General features: G+C 36.3%; 1 protein-coding gene across 1 annotated transcript in view; it reads left to right on the plus strand.

The window, feature by feature from the left end:
• LOC111151341 (NUFIP2, FMR1 interacting protein 2) overlaps positions 1–22797 on the plus strand; it is a 32421-nt gene extending 9624 nt beyond the window's left edge. The window contains exons 3-4 of the mRNA XM_022509284.1: positions 11402–11434; positions 14319–22797. Coding sequence (XP_022364992.1) covers positions 11402–11434; positions 14319–14371 — 86 coding nt within the window. The 3' untranslated portion in view covers positions 14372–22797. The remainder of the gene's footprint in view (positions 1–11401; positions 11435–14318) is intronic.
• The last annotated feature ends 800 nt before the right edge of the window (positions 22798–23597 follow it).

Below are 23597 nucleotides of genomic sequence, written 5' to 3' on the forward strand. Positions count from 1 at the left end.
TTGTCTTATGGGAGTTTAGGAGTAGAAATCCTGGCAGATAAAATTACCTGTCTTCACTTTTTTCTCCAGCACTGCTGTTTGGAAATAAATGAATTGACCAAGAAGTGGATGTTTTTAGGAAAGTCAAGACCAAAAAAAATTGCTTTCTTAAGACTTGTGGTTAATTATAAGTTAAATTCTGCTGGGGGAGTTGGCGTTTCTGGTGATATCTTCTGTGCCATCGGCCCTCCAGAGGCTTTTACTGGGAAAATCTTTACCTGAGTATTTTGTATTGGTGGTCATTGTGTGAACCTGAGAGAATATCTGGTTTTCTTCCACAGCCTGTGAAAAAGTCTGGGACAAGTTGTTCCATTAAGTGGCTCCTAGTTTTATATAGATTTTTATTGTAGTGAATTGTAAGCCTTTTTAAATGGGAGTATTAACTCCAATTTATTTCTAGGTATTCTGTATGCATTTTCCATATAGAGGTAGGCTAACTAGACATGAAATCAGTGGTATTTAGATGAGCTAAATGCCCCTACATGGATGCAATTACATTTAATTTTGCTGATAGTAATGAATGATTTGCTTTAGTGAAGTGCATCAATTCGAGTTTTGTAGTTGAATATTATTGAGGTTAAATTGGTATTAATTGTGTTGTTGCTGTATCCCCCTTCCCCCCAACAATGGATAACATTCAGTTCAGTTAGTTCCTGAAGTGGCAGGTTCTTTGAATTACTGCCAAATGTGGATTGGTTTATTAGGTCACTAATTTCTCTTTTCTTTGAATTTGTTTTGAATTACAACCTTTTGAAGATCTGAAGTTCTTATAAGTGAAGGCTGGCTTGCCTTTTTTTTTTTTTTTTTTTTTTTTTTTTTTAAGTTAAACTCTAAAGAAGGTAATCCAGAAGCTTACATTCTTCTATTATATTCTTATATTAAAGAATATCCTTTAAAATAACACCTGTATTTTTTTTTGGTCCTTTAGTGTAGTCTTCTCTTTAAACATTCAAAGGCGATCACTTACAAAGTTAGGCTCAGGAATAGAAGTTCTTATGCATACCTCCTAACTTGAAAAATAAGTTCTTCAACAACTTTATTTGGAAATAGTAGGTAAGAGGGTGTTCAGTAAGTTCAGTAGGAATGGTGCATTTTTTAGATTAAACATTAATTACTTGCAGCCTTGGAAGTATGTTCAGGATATGAAATAAAGATAGATACATGAGGCATAAAAAAGGGATTGGTGGGAATTAAAATTCTTGGGATTTTTCTTTTAGCTTATGGTACATGTTATGCTATTAACTTTCCTTAAGAAACAGGAGGGTTAATCTTTATATTATCTGGAGGAATATTGTACCATTACATAGTAGTGTTAATATGTATGGTGAGACATAGGTCCTGTTTTCTATTTTTTTCAAGTGGCACTTAAGGGGTGAACTTTAAAGTGTTATCTTTTTAAATTGGCCATGAAAAAATTTATATTCAAAAGTGGAACCTATAATGAACCCCAAAGTACCCATCGTCCAGCCTGAACATTTAAAAAGCTTAGTCATTCTTTTTTAACCTATCTACCTTCACAGTTTCTTTGGTAGGAGTGTCAAGAGCAAATTCCAGGTACCTAACATTTTGCTCATTGATACTTCCATTGTGTTAGAGTGATAGCTTTTAATGCACGTACAGGACAGACAGCTGTTACCTCCTTTAAAGCATTTAGTAGACCCTAACTTTTTGAGGTGAATCTTTGATTTTGAAATGGTCATTTGAAGTCATTTGATTCAGAAAAGTCATTTGAAGCCAAATCTGTTGAAATAAGGTAGGTTGGTGTGAGTTGTGTGTTTGGTCAGTGTTTAAACCGGTTGATTTATCTTGCCTAATACTGTGCTGAAGGTTATCAAGCATTCAGAATGCTGATATTTTTGTAGTATTCATGAAAAAATAATTTGATATGGTAAATTTTATCCAGCATGTAGAGATGCAAGGGGAGATGAATAAAATAAGGTGTAATTCTTGATGGTTGAAGTGAGTCAGCATGGCAGTTATCTAGTATAAAATATCCTTGAGAGGACACCAGGCGCTACAGTATAAAACTTTAAAAATTTGTTTCTCTGTTACTTCTATAGGTTATTGGCATAAATGATTTGAATTCACTAGATCTGGCCTACACCCTGGAATAAAAATGTATTTTCACTCACTAGGTGGTTCTCATTGCCTGCTAGGATTGAGAACTCTAGAGAGCTTTCTTCAGCTTAATCCTTTTTTTCTTTCTCTGACACAGTTGTGCAGTAATTGTGTGTGTGTGTGTGTGTGTGTGTGTGTGTGTTTTCCTTTCACTTATTATGTACTTACAGGCAAAGTACTTCACTTAGTTTTGGAAGACTTTGAAAGATTGAGTCTTTTTCTTTGTAGAGCTTAAGTAGAGGCAAAAGTACACAAGTTTATCAGGGAAGATTTTAAGTGTATACAGATATAAGTAGAAGACTTCAGTGGAAGGAGAATTTTTAATGGAGTAAAGGTGGGAAGAGTAAATGCAGGGTATGTTTTCATGGAGGCAGCAGCATTTAATCTGAGTTTTGATGGATGGGGGAAGATTTTTTGACGTATGGAAATGCAGAGAAGAGGAAAATAAAGAATAGATAAGTTGGAGAATTCTGAGTAAATGTGAACAGTGAAAGGGTTCTGCTTTGGTTATGGTGAGGGGACATAAGAGAGAAAGAAGGTAAGTTGCTGCCAGATCATCAGGTCAGTCTAGAGGCAGATGGGAAGCCACTGAATATCAGAGAGATGGGCTGGTGGAATGGAAGTGACTTAAACTGCACAGGAGACGGATGAATGCCGAAATATTCCTAATTTTTGTGTACTTGAAAAAAATCATTTGTTCTTAAGTCTGGGCTTCTAAATTTATAAAATAGTACATCAGCCTTTGTTTTATTTTACTGAAGAGCTTGAAAAACTGAGTTGGTATTATTGACCTGCATTCAGGTAGATTAATGTGGCACCAGTTTGTAAGATAGATTGGAAGGTATTTTTCTAATGAGCTCTTAGAATAGTCTAGGCAGAGGAGTAACAAGATTTTCCCATTTGTATTTGTAGTCATATGAATGTATTACTTATCTGAAAATAAATATTTAGTTTAAAAAGGGGATTTTAGGTTTGGGAGTGAGGAAGTTGATCTACAGGGTAGGAGGAGGCAGGAGACAAGTTATGGTTAATCCATCAAAGGGAAAGAGGACTTTTGTTTACAGAAGCATCTGAATACTAAATTTTCTCCTTTAAACACAATGTTGAACAAGTATTTTCACCTTTACTGCATTTTACTATTACTGCTCCGCGATTGCTTATGGCATCACAGCTGTCTTTCTCATAATCTTAACTACAGGTACCTAAAGATTTGAGTTTGGTTTCAGCCCTAGTTGAATTTCTTAGATTGGGGAAGGATCCTTTTGTCCCCCTCTATAATATGGGACATACAGGAATGTTTGTAACAATTTAACGTGGTTGTGAGATCCTTTTTTTCCTAGTGACTTACCATTTTAGCATCCATATTAAGATGCTTGATTTTTCATTAAGTCTGCTTTTATGAGTGCAATAGTAATGAATTTACTTTGGTATTAGTCTGAAAGGTAACTTGTAAAGAATTTATAGAAGGTAAAATTTAACCCCCAGATTTTATTAGCTTACCTCCTGAAAGTGAGGGAAGAACCTCCCATGCTATAAAAGCAGAAATTGTCTATTACTATCTTAGTAATAGTTTCATTCCAAGCAACTTGAATTTGATATTTTACCTTCAGAGTAAACTGGATTAGAATAAGCATAGAAGTAGAAATGAACCAGAACCCAAAAGCAAACCTTGAAGCTCCAAGTTTCTAATGTATATATTTAGAGGTGGTCCAGACAGTTCTATTTAGTCTGGTTTGGTGTAACTCCAAATTGGGAATATAAGATTGAAATTGATCCAATGAAGAGTTTTAAGTATCTCCTGAAAAGGTGATGACTTCTAACTACTTCAATCAGTCTAGGGCTTGTGAGTTTGAGCCGCACATAGGACGTAGAGGTTACCTTTAAAAAATTTTTTTCTAGGATTTTATTTTTAAGTAATCTTTACCCCCAGCATGGGGCTAGAACTCGCAACCCCAGACCAAGAGTCACGCACTCCACCGACTGAGACAGGCAGGTGCCCCTAAAAATTTTTAAGCAAAGATAATAAGCTGCTAATTCTCTGGTATAATCAAAAATGGAAAAGGAAAGGGTGGGGAGAAGATTCTGACAGTCTTCTTTGCAAAAGAATAGGGAGGTACTATGGAGTGGTTGGAGAAGGAAATCAGAATAGCAAAACAGGGTGGTAAGGTAGCCATCATTGATGAAGCATCGGAAGGCAAAATCAGTGGTAAATTCACCTGGGGGAGGTTCTCAATTGTGACAGTCCTCTTTTTTAGCCTTATATTTGACTGACTTCTTTTTTTGGTGGGGAGACATGCTTTTTATTTTGGTTTTTAGACTTTTAAAAAACTTAATATTTAGATAGAGAGTGTGCTTGTGTAGGGGCAAAGGGAAAGGGAGACAGAATTTCAAGGAGACTGTCAGCGCGGAGCTGGACACAGGGCTCAATCCCATGACCCTGGGATCATGACCTAAGCCAGAATCAGGAATTGGCCGCCCAACTGACTGGGCCATCCAGAGCCACCCAGCCACATGCCCTTAGACATGTGCTTTTTCAAATGTTTAAATATTTTTGGGGTGCATGGGTGGCTCAGTTGGTTAAGTGTCTGCCTTCAGCTCAGGTCATGATCCCAGGGTCCTGCGATGAAGCCCCACATCACACTCCCTGCTCGTTGGGGAGCCTGCTTGTCCCTCTCCAACCCTCCTCCCCTGCTTATGCTCGCTCGCTCTCTCAAATAAATAAGTAAATCTTTAAGAAGTTTAAATGTTTTCAGAAGATTTATTATTATTATTATTATTATTATTATTATTATTATTTTTGTAAAGAGAGGAAGTGTGTGAGGGCAGGGAAGATGGGGAAGGCCAGCGAGAGAAAGAATCTTAACCAGGCTCTTAGCCCAGCACAGAGCCCAGTGTGGGACTTGATCTCACCACCCTGAGATCATGACCTGAGTGCAAACCAAGATTCAGATGCTTAACCAGCAGCCACCCAGGTGTCCCTTAAATGTTAATATTAAACTGGGACAATAGTATCATTCAATTTTAAAAGTTAAAAAAAAAAAAAAGTCTCAAGTTTAACCTTTAACCTTAGCTTTAGTATTTTTCTTTGGAGAATTAAATGCTGAATTTTTTGTTGGACTATATGTGGTTGCTGTTTTTGTAGGTCAAAAATGGTTGAATATCGGTTTCAATGGACATAATACTACTTTGTTATATTTTTGCTTCCTGACTGATTTATGAGTAGTATTTTGTTCAAATATTTACATACAGCACCAAGCTCTGTGGGAAGCAATTGTGGTAAGGAGATGAAAAGAGTATTCATGTCTTTAAGGAATTCCGTCTAATAGGGAAACATACATGGAAGGAAATACATGACTAGTGTGACTACTTTGTAGAAAAATACATAAAATGTGTGTGGAACATAGAGAAACTCCTAAGGGGGGTGGGAGGGTCAGAGAAGGTTAGCCAGGATTTAAAAAGAAGTAGAAATTGGTTTATTTATTGTACAAGGAAAGTCATAACTATTTTAGGTGGAGGAAATGAAATAGTATTTGAACATGCTAGTCATTTCAGAGTGATTCAAGGAAAGTGAGTGATACAAGTTAAAAAATCTTTAGTTGTCCAGTTTATTTATTGATGTACAGCTGTGTCAAGTGCTGGAAATTTTATACAAGATGAACAGATCTAGTCTCTGTAGGCGGTGAGAATCCACTGAAATGTTTTGGTCCCTTTCAGATTTATATTTTTAGAGGGAGAGAATGATAGCCATGGTGTAGAAGATAGAAAGTGAGACCCGATTAAGGGTGAGAGAAGCCTCTTAAAAAAAGATTACAGGGCAGAAATGTTCATAAGGTACCACTGCTTGAACAAGGCAGTGACGTCTAGCTAGGGAAAAAGAGAGTGGCTAGAAAATTAACAGTCTTAACTTTGAATAAGAATTGCTGTAGTTGAACACTCCCTCCCTAAATTCTCTAATTTGCATTTCCATAACTACTCACCTTCCTCCTTTTTACATCTTCAGCATAACCTGCCTGGTATCATTCTCTTTCTCAAATGTTGGTGTTCTTTCAGTCTCCCTTTCATGCTACTCAAACTCCTCTGAGTAATCTCATCCAATTCTGTCATTGTGTATTAAGCTCAAAACTTCAACTGCTTTTACTCTGAGTTCAAACCACATATATTCAACATCACCACTCTAGTCTTTGTATATAACACTGAATTCATTTTTTTCCAAACCCTGATGATTAGTTTATATGGATCCTGTCTCTAACATACCCATTTTTTCCTTTCTATCTCTAATACAACTGTCCTAATGTCTTCACTTTTGCAGTAACATTTACTGGGCTCTTTTTCTGTACAGTAGTCCCACCTTATCCGTGGTTTTGCTTTCCGCGGTTTCAGTTCCCCGCGGTCACTGTGGTCTGGAAGCAGATGATCCTTCTGAATCGTCAGAAGGTCAGTAGTAGCCTAATGCTACGTCACAATGCCTATTGTCATTCATCTCACTTCCATCTCATCACTAGGCATCTATTCATCTCACATCATCACAAGAAAAATGGTAAGTACAGTACAGTAAGACACTTGAGAGAGACCACACTCACATAACTTTTTTTACAGTGTGTTTTTTATTGTTTTATTGTTAATCTCTTACTGTGCCTAATTTATAAATTAAACTTTATCATGGGCATGTATGTATAGGGGAAAACATAGTATATGTAGGGTTTGGTACTATTTGCAGTTTTAGGCATCCGCTGTTGTGGGGGGAAGGGTCTTGGAACCTCTCTCCTGATAAGGGGGATGACTGTACTATCACTTCACCCATACTCTGCAGTTACCTCAATTATTACTGATATTTAGTATAATAATCTCAGATATTTTCAGTGGCTTCCCTTCAGCTGTATGGTTTAAATAGGAAATTTTCCTTTGTGTGTGCTTTTGTGCTATCCCCTGAGTAGCAGAATAGCATTTGTCTTTGTGTAAGTCTTTACTTCTTAGTGACTTTTAGCTCTGTTCCCTGAGTAGTATTCTTTGTCTAAATCTTTTTGTCTTAGTGGCATCCAGCCTTACACTAAATAATTTTGACCACGAAAGCATAGGTTAGCAAACTTTTTATATGAATGACTAGTTAGTAAATATTTTAGGATTTGTGAACCACGGGGTCAGTCTCTCCTTGCAATTCTAGTTACTTGATTCTGTCTTGTACACAAAAACAGCCATGGCTAATATATAAAATGGGTGTGGCTCTGTTTCAAGAAAACTTGACTTGCAAAAACAGGCAGTGGGTAGAAATCAAGTTTGCTGACCCCTGCTTTAGCATACCTCCTTCTTGAATATCACCAAGGTTTGTTTGCATGTTGATACTTCTATCTAGAAAAGCTGTTTCTTCTACTAAGCTCACGGAGCTAGAGCCTTTCTGGTTTCATATCTATATCCCTAGACCCTAAATAGTAGTTTTTAAACTACTTGAAATTTAGAACTTCTAAGTTATTGGACATCTACTACAGGGAGCATTGTGATAGGGAGCTATGTAGGAAGTAGAAGTAGTCTGCTTTAGAAAATTGAATTGAATATTAAATTTTTTTTCGTGATGAGGTTGTGTAACTAAATATTTGAAAATTTTTTTATGGTAAAATTTAACATTTGGATGGTGGCAGTCTAAATTGCAAAATTTTAACAAAATCGCCTACTTTGGTATATTTTCAAAGCAGAAACCATGACTTCCTGTGGCCATTTCTCAATAACTATTTGCATAATTGGGTGCTGGGATCCAACTTTAAAAAGAACCTGGAAGTAAAAGATTTTGGGGGAGATGATGAGGGCAATATTAGAAGTAAACTGTGTTACGACACTGTATAGTTGAATGTGCCTTACTTTGTTCAGCTTCTCTTATGGTAGTTAAAACAGTAAGTAACTTAAGTAAGTAAATAAGTTACAAAGTAACTCGTTTTGTATTTAGAATCTGCATGGAGACTTTTGTAACTTCAAAAAGGGCAAAAATAAAATTTTCTCCTTTCCTATATCTCTTACTAGGTTCTTGTTAATCATGCAAACAATATTTGATTTATTCCCTTCTTTCTGATCTTCAGTTAAGTTTCATAGAAACTTAAAATTCTAATCAAGGACATCAAGTTGCTACTAGTTATAGAAGTATTTAATATTAAATAACTAGAAGGGGAATTTCTCAGTTCAGCGTTTCAGATAACATTGATTTATTTCTTGCTACAAGCGTGGTTGGCCATGGCTAATTTTTTAGCTAGGTCATACATCCCTTTACCTTCCTCAAAAAGCATAATCAAATTCACTGCTCCAGAGCCCTTATTTCAGTGTAATAAGACTTTCTTACCAGAAATCATGTAAAATCTATGTTTAAAACCTAAAACTGAATCAGGATTAAGCTAAGGAAATGATTTCAATCCATTAAAGAACTTGGGTGGTTTCAAACAGTTATATTTTGTCTTTAAAATTTAAAAGTACTAAAGTACTTCTCTGGACTCTTGAGTGTAGTCCCTCCCCATCTCCTGCACCAAAAAAGGATGGCAGGGTAAGAGGCAGGTTGAGGTTTGTGATGGGGGAGGAGAAAAGGAAATGTTAAAGCATAGGTGGGTCAAAATGGAAAGTTTGGTTTTTTTCAACATAATATAACTAAATACACATTTATCTTTACATTAAACAGACTTAACAGTAATGAGCATCGAGTAATCAATACATACAGAACTCAGGAATTTATTTGTTGGAAAATGTGGATTTCTGTACTTTGACTAAAAGAAAAAACATTTGTGTTGGATTAATGTTTTTGAAGTCAGGTCAACCAAGGAAAGGCTGATATTTGAACTTTTTAAAATAAGCCATTCTGAAGTACAGAAATGTTTAGGATAATGGCTCTAAAGACCATTTCAACTATTCCTAATTGTCTGAAACTAATAGAAATTAGAGGATAGATACGAGTGTCATGACTAGAATAACCTTCCTGCTTTATCTTCTTTTTTCCAGATTAAATTGATCACAATTCTCTCCCCTTAGACCTAGGAGATGGGGGTTTTCTTGCCAATCTTTGGATGGGTATCTGTCCAGTGATTTTTTTTTTTTAATATTATTTATTTGACAGAGAAAGTGAGCACAAGCAAGGGGAGGGGCGGGGGGTGGGGGAAGAAGCAGACTCTCCACTGAGCAGGGACCCCAGTGGCGGGGGCTTGATCTCAGAACTTGAGATCATGACCTGAGCCCAAGGCAGATGCTTAACCAACTGAACCACCCAGGTGCCCCTGTCCAGTGATTTAAAGCCCTAGCATCCATCTGTGCTCTTGGACCAAGTGATAACTAGTGTATTATTTCCCCATTTTTGTTTAATCAGGCATTTATTTATTTTTTTTTTTAAAGATTTTATTTATTTATTTGAGAGACAGATCACAAGTAGGCAGAGAGGCAGGCAGAGAGAGAGGAGGAAGCAGGCTCCCCGCTGAGCAGAGAGCCCGATGCGGGGCTCAATCCCAGGACCCTGAGATCATGACCTGAGCCGAAGGCAGAGGCTCAACCCACTGCGCCACCCAGGCACCCTCAGGCATTTATTTTTTTTTAAGATTTTATTTATTTATTTGACAGAGATCACAAGTAAGCAAAGAGGCAGGCAGAGAAAGAGGGGAAAGCAGGCTCCCTACTGAGCAGAGAGCCTGATGCAGTGCTCGATCCCAGGACCCTGAGATCATGACCTGAGCTGAAGGCAGAGGCTTTAACCCACTGAGCCACCCAGGCGCCCCTAATTGGGCATTTATTGTGATACCTTGAATGCAGTGTTATCTGGATAATTAGTTTGAATAATTAACCTATTGTTACAAACATAAAATTCTGACAAATTTTCAAAACTTAAGAGTGAATTTGATGAGGGATAGAGGAGAGCAGGGAGACTGTGATCTACCCTTCTCTGCCTCCAACCATAAACATAAAACAAAAAAATAATAATTTGAGATTTGTACACTTTTAGCCCTGGGGAGAGATTATGTTGTACCTTAAACTATGACCCATGTCCAGATATATTCTATCTTATTGAGCTCCTGTTTTATTTTTCTTTAACTATAATTGGCCACTGATAACTTGTATGGAATACAATTACACAAAATCCAGTTATACAGAAGAAAATCGCCTTTTTGTCTTCAGAATAACAGTTGTATGGCCATGGGAAGAACACTTATTCCGTAGTCATAGTTAGGTTCATTCCTGTTACTGTGTAGTCTTTGTTTACATTGTAAACCCAATAGGATATTTCCTTTCAAGGTATTGTAATTTCTATTTTCCTGTTCTTTGGTTCTTGTGATATAGTAGTCATCTATTGTCTTACTCATCAAACCTTCAAATAAGCCCTCTGTGAAGCTTTCCAGAATTCTTCCAGATAGAATTTTTCTCTGTATGTCACTCTAGTTTGGTCATGTGCATATTTTCTTCACTGTAAGTTATCAAAGTAAGCACATTGTGATCACATTTCAATGGAATTAGAGCAAATGAGGATTGTGTTTACTAATAAATGGGTATGGATTGGCATTTTGACCTTATGGGTTAAAAATAAGAGTAGGTGTGGTTTGAAGAGCACAATTGCTTGCCTACAGCAAAGAGTTAAGTAAAATTTTAATAAGGCCTTTTTAAGCATCATGTTTAATCAAATTTGAGTGCTTTATTCAGAAGACTTTTTGGTACCATTGGGTTATGATGGATTGCCAAAAAATACTTCATTTTTTAAATAATAATGAGCTGTTAAAAAAAATACCACTTTAACTATGGCATGCTTCAACATATCTTCACTATTTGTATAGATAGAATTGCTCTCTTGGTAGTTTAATTTCAGTCGGTAATTCACTTTTTTTTTTTTTTTTTTTTTTTTAAGATTTTATTTATTTATTTGACAAAAAGAGAGCACAAACCTAGAGGGAGAAGCAGGTTCTCTGCTGAGCAGAGAGCCTGTTGCAGGGCTTGATCCGAGACCCTGGGATCATGACCTGAGCTGAAGTCAAGGCACTTAACCAACTGAGCTGTCCAGGCGCCCTTATAATTCACTTTATATTATCATCTTAAGGCAATCTGAAAGACACTTCTTGAGAATTCTAAGAAAATAAGAATGTTTTGTCTGAGATTTAGTAGAACTATGCCATTTCAACCCTACCTCCAGCCCAGTCTAGGTTTTTTAGGTTTAAAGTGAAAATCATAGCTTTAAACTTTGCTCTACAAAACTTAGTGTATAAAATAATGTTTGTTTGTTTGTTTGTTTTTTTCTTTGCAGAAATGGAATCTGTTTGGAATTTGCAGAAGCAAGGTAAGAATGGTTAGGTTACCTAAAATGTTAGTACTAATGACTTACAGCATATGTTATGTTTGGGTAGGAATAACTAAACAGTGACCCACCAAGGAAATAGTCTTTACATTTTGAATTATTTAATAACTGCAGTTAAAATACATTTGCTCCCATACCAGGATTGCTAAACATGGGATAACACTGTAAATGAAAAGAGTATATGAAAATACTCTTCACCTGCAAGGTGAAGAACATGAATTTTTTCCTCCCTGATTATGAAAGTAAGACAACATAAATATTTTTAATGTAGGAAACCAACATGAGTAAGTGTTTCCACTTATAGCCAGTCTTAATCTGTATTTGTGTGGTAGACAAAGTGGTATTCTAAGAACTGAAGTTCATAGTTCAGAAAAATATTGGCTCTTTTAGAAGCCTTATTTGGGCTGTATATTCTCTGAAATAGTAGATGGTTAAAAATCTAAAGAAAAGCAAAGTAGCTTCCTTCATGAACCACATGTATAAGATGTGAATAGCAGGAAGGCAAAGGGACTGAATAATCCACATCTGGATTGTTTGGAATTTTCCAAAAAAATCAAATTGGTTATCCTAATTGTGTGCTTTTCTAAATATGTTAAAATGTGGTAGCTGTGGAATACCTGAAATAAGGTAAGTTTCAGTCTATGGAGAACTAGTCACTAATAGATTTGGGCTTTTAGAACCCTGTAACTGAATTGCATCCCATTTCCCATCCACTTTGCTAGCTAATACAAGGGAGAAAGGTCACTGTGTAAGCCAGAAAGTGGCAAGATTAAATGTACATTTCCTTGGGGGCACCTGGCTAGCTCTGTTGGAAGAGCATGGAGCTCTTGATCTCAGGGGTGTGAATTAGAGCCTCACATTGGGTGTAGAGATTACTTAAAATAAAATCTTTAAAAAAAAAAAAAGGTAGGTTTCCCTGATTTCCAGGGATTGCTCCTCCTCCCATCTCTCTCATACTTAGGTCAGGTCTTACTTGTCTAACACAGCTGTGAAGATAACTAGCAAGCTCCTGAATTATTTTGAGTTGCTTTCTGTGTCCCTTCTTACTCAAAGGCAAACGAGAAAAATAGACTAGAAAATATACTCTGCAAAATTAGACTTCCTATATTTACTGTAAAATGGCTATTACTTATTAAGAGCTAGCATTATCTTCATGGCAGGTTGCTAGAGGATGGCTGTTACAGTCCTAGAAAGGATATTATCTCTGCACTAAATTAGATTGACTATTAGGCTCAGGTGAGCTTGAGATCTTTAAAATTATTTTTAGGCCTTTATACTTTTACATTAGGTGACAGATTTTATTGGTTTCCTATTTTGTATTAAAAGCATGTATTACTTTTAAAAGTTCTTAGATAGGGGAAATGGTACATAATAAAATTAATGCCTCTCCAGAAGAGGGGGAGCATACAGCTAAATAATTAGAATTTAGAATAGCACCTGAATCTTAGCTTATGCACGTTGCAGAGAATAAAGACTGGGGGTGCTTTGGGAAATTTGGAGGAAGAAAGAAATAAGTCATAATTAGGACTGAATTGATAGTTTTGCCAATCTTAACTGGAAGTTTTTGGTGTTAGATGTGCCTCGAACAGTTCCTTATTAGACAGTCCATATCAGTTAAAGTAAATTTTGACTTCATTTTACTGAGAACAAAAGTTAATAAATCTGGGACGGCTGGGTGGCTCAGTCATTAAGCATCTGCTTTTGGCTAAGGTCCTGATCCCAGGGTCCTGGGATTGAGCCCTGCATTAGGCTCCCTGCTCAGCCTGCTCAGGGAAGCCTGCTTCTCCCTCTCCCACTCCTGCTTATGTTCCCTTTCTCGGTCATAAATAAGTAAAATCTTTAAAAATAATAATAAATAAATGAATCTAGGTGTTTGTTTTAGTATTGGATTATGAATGATTTAAGCTTTTATATTGGGAGAAACACATAAATCCTTTTTATTTTTATTTATTTATTTTTTTAAAAAAGATTTTATTTATTTGACAGAGATCACAAGCAGGCAGAGAGGCAGACAGGGGAAGGGAAGCAGGCTCCCCGCTGAGCTGAGCAGATGTGGGGCTTGATCCCAGGACCCTGGGACCATGACCTGAGCTGAAGGCAGAGGCTTTAACCCACTGAGCCACCCAGGCGCCCCGACGTAAATCCTTTTTAACTGAACTCAGCCCCTCTCTAATCTGTAGAAATTGAAGCCCTCACTGGCTAGAGGACACTGTTGCTGGAAATCCTTTGGGATGCCGAACTATTGGGTCCTGGAAAAGTAGATCATATGTGTTAATACAAAGAAGTGGTCTTTGTTTTTTTTTTTTTTCTGGTTTTTTTTTTTTTTTTTTTAATTCTCTCTCTCTCTCTCTCTTTTTTTAAGGGGGGGAAGGAGCAGAAGGGGAAAGAAACTTTTTTTTTTTTTTTTTGTAAGATTTTATTTATTATTTGCGAGAGAGAGAGAGCACACGAACGGGAGGAGAGGCAGATGGAGGGAGAAGCAAGTTCCCCCTGAGCAGGGAGCCCAATGCAGGGCTCAATCCCAGAACCCTGGGATTATGACCTGAGCTCAAGGCAGACGCTTAACCGAGCCACCCAGGTGCCACAAGAGAGAGAATTTTAAGCAGGCTCCACACTCAGCGCAGAGCCCAAAGTGGAACCCAAAACAGGGCTCAGTCTTAACCCTGAGATCATGACCTGAGCCAAAATTGAGTCGGACACTTGACTGACTGAGCCACCCAGGTGCCCAAAGAGGTGGTCTTTAAATTGTGTTTTCGTAAAAAAGGAGGCAGCTAAAATGATGATGGTTATTTGGAATATGGGCGGGCTTTTTGGCATTCCAGACCTTATTTTTATTTATGTATCTATTTCTTAACCTTCTCTCCAGATCCCAAAAGGATAATCACTTACAATGAAGCCATGGATAGTCCAGATCAATGAAGGACCAGACTGCCTATTTGTAACCTTTCTGCAGCATTAGAGCCACCGTTCATGGGGGACACAAGGCTTTTATGCTCCTAGATCTTCAACGCAGCAGAGGAACCATAAGTAGAATCACAGGATAATATATACAAATATATATATATACATATATATATATAGTTATTTAAAAAAAAAAGGCAACTGAAAGTAATTAGACTTCTTAAGGAATCAAATTTATTTCAAGAGACTACACAAGGTTATTTAATCTCCGGTACTGAATAGTTTTTTTTTTTTTTTTTTCTTCTGTTAGTTTTTGTTTTTAAGTGTGAATGCAAGTGATTAATGAATACAGACTTATTAACAAGCGTGGTTCTAAAGTTCCTGCTGTCATCAACTTGGGCAACAAATGACCCACTGGAAAGGCAAATCCACTTAAAAGATCTCTGTATCTTGTTCTGTGACTAAAGTGATACACTAATCACGGGGAACCCAGAATGATTCACCATTTTCCCCCACTCCTCCCTTGATCTTTTGGTTATACTTTGAGCCCTGCGAGAATGCTGGATAAAAATGCCTTGGAAGTTTGCAGGGGGTGTATTTTTTTCTTTTTTTCTTTTCTTTTTTTTTTTAGCGAATATGATTTGCATGTCTTGCCAGGAGTTGAACAGCCTCTATGGGGGTGTTGGGGAAATATTTTCTTTTCCTTTTATTTTTTGTGGGGTGGGAATAGGGGAGGGCATTGAAGTTCTGTAATTCTGGAATAGTTGGTGGTACATAGTTCACTTGGCTTTGGTTACATATTGGACTTCAACAAGTGAAGAACCCATGAGTGTCATTTAAGGAAAAGTTACAGAGCAAACAATTGGCTTTAGATATTTAATACGAGAAAATATTCCTTTACCCATATTTTAATGTAATTGTGTAAGTGGGAGCAAAAATACATTCTGCTTTTCAACTGTAGGTGCTCCAGACTTGCTCTCTGTCACTAACACTAAATGTGCTGTTTTCCTTGTTTTTCATTGAACATCTAAAGAGAAACTTCTGTACCTTTCTGTAAATTCTTTTAATTTCTCAGAAATATCTAAAAGGGGAAGAAAAATTTCCATGAAAATTATAAAACTTTTCATGTTTTTAGCCAGTGAGGAGGTAATAAACCCTGCCTATAGAAGGTGTTTTCATGCAAACTATACTTCTGAGCTTATTAGCTTCTAATTATATCTTAATAAATATATTTTATTACTAGAGCAAAATGGGTTTTTTAAGGAAAATAATGTGAAATTCTGGAAATTTTCTTTTGGGCAGAGAAGAGCATTAGCCCTGTCTTATCATCACATTGCCATCCTGTTGCACTGCAGCTTGTATATAGCATGCTAAAATAAATTTTTTTGTGTGTGTGCAGAAACTAAGGGTCCAATTTAAGATTGGGTGATGTTAGTGGCATAAAAACAAGTTCTCTGGCCTGACATAGCATCACATTACACACACACACATACACACACACAGAAATTAGTATATCCATGTATGTCAAATACAGGTTAAAATAGCAGGGCATTTATATAGAGAGGTGTAGTCTTCTAATAAAAGTAGACTGGATCCCCTGGGGCATTTGGGGGGAGAAGGTACCTACTTTTGCTCAAACTCTTTGCTTAAGAAATGTCCAGTTTTGAGCGACTGTAGTATGGATGAGTTTTCTTGTTTTGTTGATTATTTGAGACTTTTAACAAGTAGTTTGTGGAAGAAGCTGTTGGGCTCAACATAGAGTAGAGAAAATATCTTTAGTCTGGATTTCTGCCCTGCTTAGATTTTTAAAAGTATAAGCATGGATTGCCAATTCCACTTGATGTAAACAAAACTTTTTATACATAATATATATATATAATAACTTATTGTATCAGTCCAGGTTCAGAAACTTGTGGTAGGCCAGTTCCAGATAGTTTCATTTCACCTGTAAACTGTATCACTTTTACTGATATTGTAACAATTTTTCAAATGTATAATATGTTTACAGATGTGCCCTGCATTTAGTCTGCCTTGTTCCTATTTTGATTTTTGTTGAGTCTCCTGCCTGCTTGCCAAAAGCTAGGATGCTTCAGGCCCATGTACAATTGAAAGCAGAGGCATCCTTGAGCTTTAAAGCATTGAACAAACTGGAAATTGCAACATACCACATACTGAAGTGAAAGAAGTCTGTGTTTTTGTGTTTTTTTTTTTTTTAAATAAAAATTTTCAAAAAGTTTAAAAAAAAGATATAAGGTTGATTAAAGGACAAAAAGGCTCCAGTTTGTTTTATAGGTTTTAAAGTTCTGCTGTGTGTTCAATTGCCTTGTGTAACCACTTGTCGCCTTAGGGCCAGATTCCCCCTGCACCTCCCCCCTTCTTTTTTAAATGTCCATTTTGCTTGCCTGGAATTTAAAAGCTCTTCTGTCTCACAACTCACAAGAAACTTTCTGGGTTTGTGACATAGAGGTTGAATGAATATATATATTTAAAAAGGAGGAAAAAAAAAATAGCCCCTGTCTGAATTGGGCTTTTTAATTTAGAAGCAATGCCTAAAAAATACCTTTAGAAACCTCTTGTTGCTTACCTGCTTCCCTTCCATAATGCCCTCAGGCCTCCATGTTTAGAGAAGCCAAAAAGAATGTATCCCTTGTCTGTTTGTCCAAAGGTTTTTGAGAGTCTCACTTCTAAATGAAACAATGCAACATTTCACCTTGATTTTCTCCACTGAAATTTCCTTAATTATATGGTTAGAGGTATATAGTTAGGAATGTCTCTTTCTGGGAACCCTAGTGCCCCATCATTAATTGTCAGTATTTTTGGGCATTGGGTTAATGGACTTAATTGCCTAGGTACAAGCAGGACTTTGGGACAAATCTCCTTTGTGCTGTTTGGTAACACTTGTCGCAATCTTTCTCCTTAGGTCCTCACACAATTCCTTACAGAGCACTTATTAAAAAAAATCTTAAGAGTTGATCTGTTTTCTGATTATTTTTGTGTAAGCTTCTAAACCTTAGCTGTGATTAATTTAGCACATTTAAATAACATTAATGTGTTATTGTTTGGTATAAAGAATTTTCCTTCAACTCAGAGTATTAGTACTGTAGCATAAACCAAATACAGTCTAGAGGGGATTTTTAACATCCCTCCATTATAAAGACTGAAAAAGGAGTGTGTGTGTGTGTGTGTGTGTGTGTGTGTGTGGGACAGGGAGATAGTAAAATTAGTAAATGAATGTGTGTAAGACATTATATTAGTATTCAGAGAATGAACTTGTATTTATTTTGTGCCATTTGTTTTCATTACACAGAATAAGTCAGGTGGTTTTAATCCTTAAAAGGGTAGTATTTGAAAAATGGCACTAAGAATGAAATCATGACCTATTTTTTTAATAGCTATGAAGATACTAATTATGGGTGAAGATTTCTTTTTAAATCTGTCTTGATTGTAGGCTTCTGTGTCACATACCACTCTTGTAGATGTCTAGAATAATTCCCCTTCCCCACAAAAGACAGGGTGTATTTATCTTTCTCTTTATTCACCCCCACTTTGCTGAACTGAAGTTAATTGCATAGCCTTTACTCTGACTTTCTTAATAATGAACTTTGACGTAAAGTATATTTACAGCATCTGTAGTTAGCCCCGCCTCCTCCTTTCTGGGAGGGGATAGACAATAATTAGGAATTTGTTAATGCCAGTTGTTTTTTCTTCGAATAAATGGCTGGAGAAGGTATCTCCATTTTAGAATTTTGCTGTTGTTCTTAATCACCTGCTTATCTACTCATTGAGAATTTGCAAAAACTTTATAAAGAAAAAAAGTGCTGCATTGGTTTTTCAAATAACAGTTTCTAGGGAAAATATGGCAAACCTCAGTTACGAATAATGTCCACAGTACAAAATGTGTTTCATCACAAAACATTACCATAGCAGTGGTAGATTCATATTTGGTTTAGTCTTGTTGCTAACCCAACTGGAGGCCTCTAATGGTTTATCTTGAAAACTTTCAAACGCAAAAAGCCATTTAGTGTGAAATTTTATGTCCTATCCAATGGCCACAGGCAAGGAAAACTGGAAGAGGACTTATTTTAAATTGTTAAGTAAGGAGGGAGTCATTTTGTCAAGGCTATTTTCAGAGAAAAAGGTTTGAAAGTCCCATTTCCAAGGATTAGGAGTATAGTTATACCACTGGACCATATCCTTGATACATGATCCTTGTATACCTATGCTAACTGCAAAATAGACCAGTAGGACAGGTACATATTAGGGACAGGTTTTATAATCAGGTCTGTTACACGACGATGTTGTACTAGTTGACTTTGATTCTGACTGGGCAGTATCCATTGATAATCCTACCCAGAACTGAACTGCTGCATTTTGAAAGGTGTAGGATTTGCTCATCTTTTCCTCCCCAAAGTATTGATACTTGTTTAAAAGGGAGGGTCAGAGGACAAGTATGTATAATAGCTGCTCTAAGTTTGCAGATGCATAGGTTATCATTAGTTCTTAATACTGATGTTATTTTTATTAATGTGATAAATCAGCAGAGCACCAGGATTATTTTATGGTGAGAAAGATGGGCTTATGCTTTGAGTATCTTAAAATGTTCTTTTTAGGTACACTTAAATCTTTTCAGATGCGTGAGAGCCAGGACCACCCTGGTTTGGTTTAAAGAATGATAAATCATTGGCTCCCCTCAAGTGCACTGCTTTAATGAATTTTAAATTAAATTTCACACTGTTTTGCCACTCAATAAGAATAAATAGAATTTTAAGTTGTCTGCGTAATAAAAACACCCGGTGAAGCACGAGTAGTATGTTGCTTTTGCATTACTGGGAGTGTCAAATAGCAGTTATGGGCGAGAAACCTATGGAACAGCCATCCTCCCGTGTTGGGATTGCTGATTCAGACTTCCCTATTTATCCATAAAATTTTGCTTATGTCCAGAGTTCTAAAGCCATTTTATAATACTGCAGTATCCCTTTTCTACAGCCTTACTAAAATAGCTACAAACATATTCCAGTTCATTTTCACTTTCATTGTATATCAAAGTTTATACAGACCAAGAAACCAACTTGAGGTAAATTACATAGCTTTCCATATACCCTTTTTTTTCCTCAGGTGCTAAACAAAGGCTCCAAAAAAATGGATACTGCTTTAGTAATGTCTTTTATTCTTAAACATTTCTTTTGCTAGATGTAAAGATTTGGTGTTAAAAATGGTTTTAATATGTAAATATGAGTGAATGCCTTTAGTTTGCCCCTGTTTGTCTATTATTAGTCTATTTCATTTATCCTCTATAGAGGAGGATCCTTGCATAATCTTGAATACATTTCATTAGGAGTTGTTGCATTTCTTAGAGTGAAAATACAACTGTTTTCTGTCTTGGATTAATCCTGCTGCTGCTATGAGAAACTGAAAATCAAGAATGTGATGCACTTTTTACATTACTATATACCATACCTTTATAAGTTGCTTTGAATACCTTTCCTGTAGCACAGCCACTAACAAAAGTGAATGAATTAAAATTTTTTCTTGAGGAGGGAATCAGTACAAATAAACTATTTATGGTATTGGCCTGTGAAGGGCAATAACTTAGGAAAATAAAAATTGTTAGTATTACACTTTTTGGCTTTAAAATGTCTTCTACTACTGAAAATCTTTTAAATCTTAGTTTTGTTTCTCTTATTCCCTCTCTCTGCCTCAAAAAGAGGATTTGGGAAGAACGGTTTAAAGGAAGTATCATTGGTTTGTTGCTGATTTATCTTGTAGAAAGAAAAACAATTGTCTACTATATAAGCTGGGGAGTTTTTGTTTGTATACAGAGGAGAAATAATGCCATCCGGAGCCAATCAGATTTAGTGTAATCAAATTAATCAAAACTCAACTATTCTGCTTCTCCTAGTATGTTTTTACTTAGCAAAGATAACTTTAGTAGGAATGCTACTTGACGAGAGGAAAAGTCATTTCTCAAGCACATACCCAAACTTGAAGGAGACTTAACCTAAAATAATGGAGGAGAAAACACCAAATGGGGTAGAGGAATATGAGAAAGATAAGTGGTCCAAAGCTATCTGGTTATATTTTGATGTTGCCAATATTACCAAGCCAAAATTTTAATTTGCTTATTTAATATGTTTGTTGGCCAGAGATCTATTTTTATATCAATGTGCCTTGCATGTATATTTAAAAAAGTTTGGAAAGGCCATGTAATAATGCCTGAGATAGTTGATGGTTCTTAACCACCTCACTAATTTTTATGCAGTATGAAATGCTCATTCTATCGCCCAACTGGTGCTCTCTGTTTAAAGTTATAGATCTTGTCACAAACTGGAACTATTTTATAAACTGGGGAAGTGATTTAATTTACTTTTTTTTGTTGTTTCTTTTTTTGTTCTTAATCTGTTAGTGGCTGTTCTGTAGTGGGAAATAGTAAAAGGATTCTTCACTCCCTTTCCCTACCCCCTCAGCACCTTCTTCAAGTAATGTGATGACACCATTTCTTGTGTGCTTTGAAAAAAGTTTCAGCTTGCTGTCTCCTTTAGTGTTATTTAAAAAAAGTGTTATAAAAAGCATTGTTTGCAAAATCTAGGGAGATAATGGAGTCCACTTTAATTTGGAATTCTTTGTGAGCTATGATCCAAGTTACTGGCTCTTTCCAACTAAAAAATTTTTATTGTTAAAGCACCTTGGCTTAGAAAATTTTAAGTATTTATGTCTGCAACAATTGTCTCAAAATAACGAACTGTGCAATTCTTGTCATTAAAAAAAAAAAAAAAAATCTGAACTCTCCCTAATGTGACTTGTTAGTTTCTCTGTATTTCCTGCCAGTGTAAATGTGAAAAGCTTTGCTTGCATTACGTTTTAGAAATGCATTTTGCACACTCGAATTTTGCTGAAGCTCCATGAAAAGGTTAGATCCTAGTAGATGAATAAAGCTATGCACATGTTTTGAAAGTTTAATTTGTGTGTCATTACCAAAAGTGACCTATCCTTATTACTTTGCTGTTCTTAGCTTCACCATCATTAGAAACGTGGCTCAAAGTAATAGTTCTGGGCTAGCTCATCAGTAGAACTAGAAGAGAGGAAAACTGGCACCTAATTTAATAAACTTCAGTTTAAATGAGAGCTGGGCTTGTATCTACTAAAGGGCTTTTCTTGAAACAGGGCAGTTTTATCAGCTTTACAAACTTTTGGATGCTCTTACTTCCTCGTGGAAACTTTGGTTTATTTGATCAAATAGAAATGGGAGGTAACGCAAATAGGAGGGGAGGACCTTTGCCACATGGAGTTCTTTGACAATTCTGTGTCCTAAGCCTGGTTTAAAGGTAGGATAACCATTTTCCCTTTATTGCTTTAGTATATGTTTGGTCTTAATGAATGACTTAAGATTAGAATCATTCAGCTGTTTAAATATCAAAGCACAGGTTGTTTTAAAGATAATGTGTATCTTTTAAAAATTGCCCAAGCTGATTAGAATAACGTTTAGAAACTGGGCGAATTTGGTTAAACTGCTGCAGTCTGCATGTACTAAATAGCTTTACTTCACATGGATGTGTACTTTCAATGATTGTGTAGATGTACTGGCCAGGTTTGTCAAATCTTTTAAAAGATTGTTTTGTAATCTCCTTAGAACTTTTATAGAAGAGGCTAAATAAGTAGAAGATAATAATGGTATTTTCCCCATGCTCCTAGATATAAAAGAAATATTTCTGATTTGTACGTTTTTTTCCTATGTTGAGAGGAGGGTTACTTCTCTATCATCAAGTGTGCTCTTGAAGTATGTTGTTGACTTTGAAAACAGCAAAACCCTTCCTTCTGAAAGTGACAGAAACTAAATCTAGTAGTCAAGATTGGAAATGTAGTCATCGTGCCTGGCCTTAAAAGGCAGAAATGAGGGAGTGTAGCATCATCTTAGATGGCCGTGGCTACTCCTCAGCATCTGTCAGTAGTTCACTTATGTTTAGTCTTAGAATATGTTGAAGGAGCAAAGTAATTTCTGTGTCTTGTGTGCACCAGCACTTAGGAGTTGTGTTACCTCTTCTTAATCTGCGGGAAAGGATAATTAGTGGACTACAGTTATGTTGGAGGATGTTTTTCCTTCCCTCTCCCAATTAAAAAAACTTTTTTTCAGTGTTTGTTTCGCCCAGTCAGAAAGATAGGCCTTTTCTAGATAAAAGAACAATGGCCAGAAATTTACCCTTTTGCTAATGCTTAGGTATTTGCCATAGCTGTTTCTGATGTCCTGGATTCTGAGGAAGCGTCAGTTACACGATGATCTTCCTTTATTGATGTCTTACTCCATGTTCAGTGTTTTAAAAATATAAATTACAAACACTCTACATCCATACCCAGATTTACTTATTTTATCAGAAAAATACCTTGAGAAATTTGTAGATCAAATTAAGAGACAATTAAGTGTACATTGTTGAATAAAAAATTTTAAAGTTTCTGAGGTGTTTGTGTTATCTTTTGTGTGTTTTAAGTTTTTTAAGAATCTGAAAACTAAGATGGTGAGACATAATGATACTTTTTTAAAGGGTCAAATGTACAAATTAAGTCTTAAGTGTACCATGGTCATATGTCATTGTATTAAGACAAATCATACAGGTTATCAAAGTGCTTAGAATTGGCATATTTGTTTAAAAATGAGCCGTGGGAATAGCTATCCTACCTTTTTTTTTTTTTTTTAAGATTTTATTTATTTGACTGACAGAGATCACAAGTAGGCAGAGAGGCAGGCAGAGAGAGAGAGAGAGGAGGAAGCAGGCTCCCTGTGGAGCAGAGAGCCCGACGCGGGGCTCGATCCCAGGACCCTGGGATCATGACCTGAGCTGACGGCAGAGGCTTTAACCCACTGAGCCACCCAGGTGCCCCTATCCTACCTTTTTTGCATGCCCATTGAACCTTACGTTCTTAACAATTGAAATAAGCCAAAACTGAGCTCAGCAATTAAGCAACTAGAATAAGTGGCCAAAATTTTGGATTTATTTGCAACTTTATGTAGAAATCCATGGCAATGCATATTTGAGAAATTTCCCAAGTTTGTATAGCATTGATTTGTCACAAGTTGAAAAAAAATCAGTGCTAACATCAACATATTAGAGTAGGGAATGAGGAGGAGAGGAGATGTAAAAAAAACATTTATGGAAAGTGTGTCTGCCACTATATAGACTGGTACATTTCATATGCTTTTATGTTTGAGTTAGGGAATAATTTCCTTGGCCTGGTGAGTGACTTGCAAGGATAC

Source organism: Enhydra lutris, unplaced genomic scaffold, assembly GCF_002288905.1.
Source record: "Enhydra lutris kenyoni isolate GAN:26980312 unplaced genomic scaffold, ASM228890v2 scaffoldscaffold26, whole genome shotgun sequence".
Lineage (NCBI taxonomy): Eukaryota > Metazoa > Chordata > Mammalia > Carnivora > Mustelidae > Enhydra > Enhydra lutris.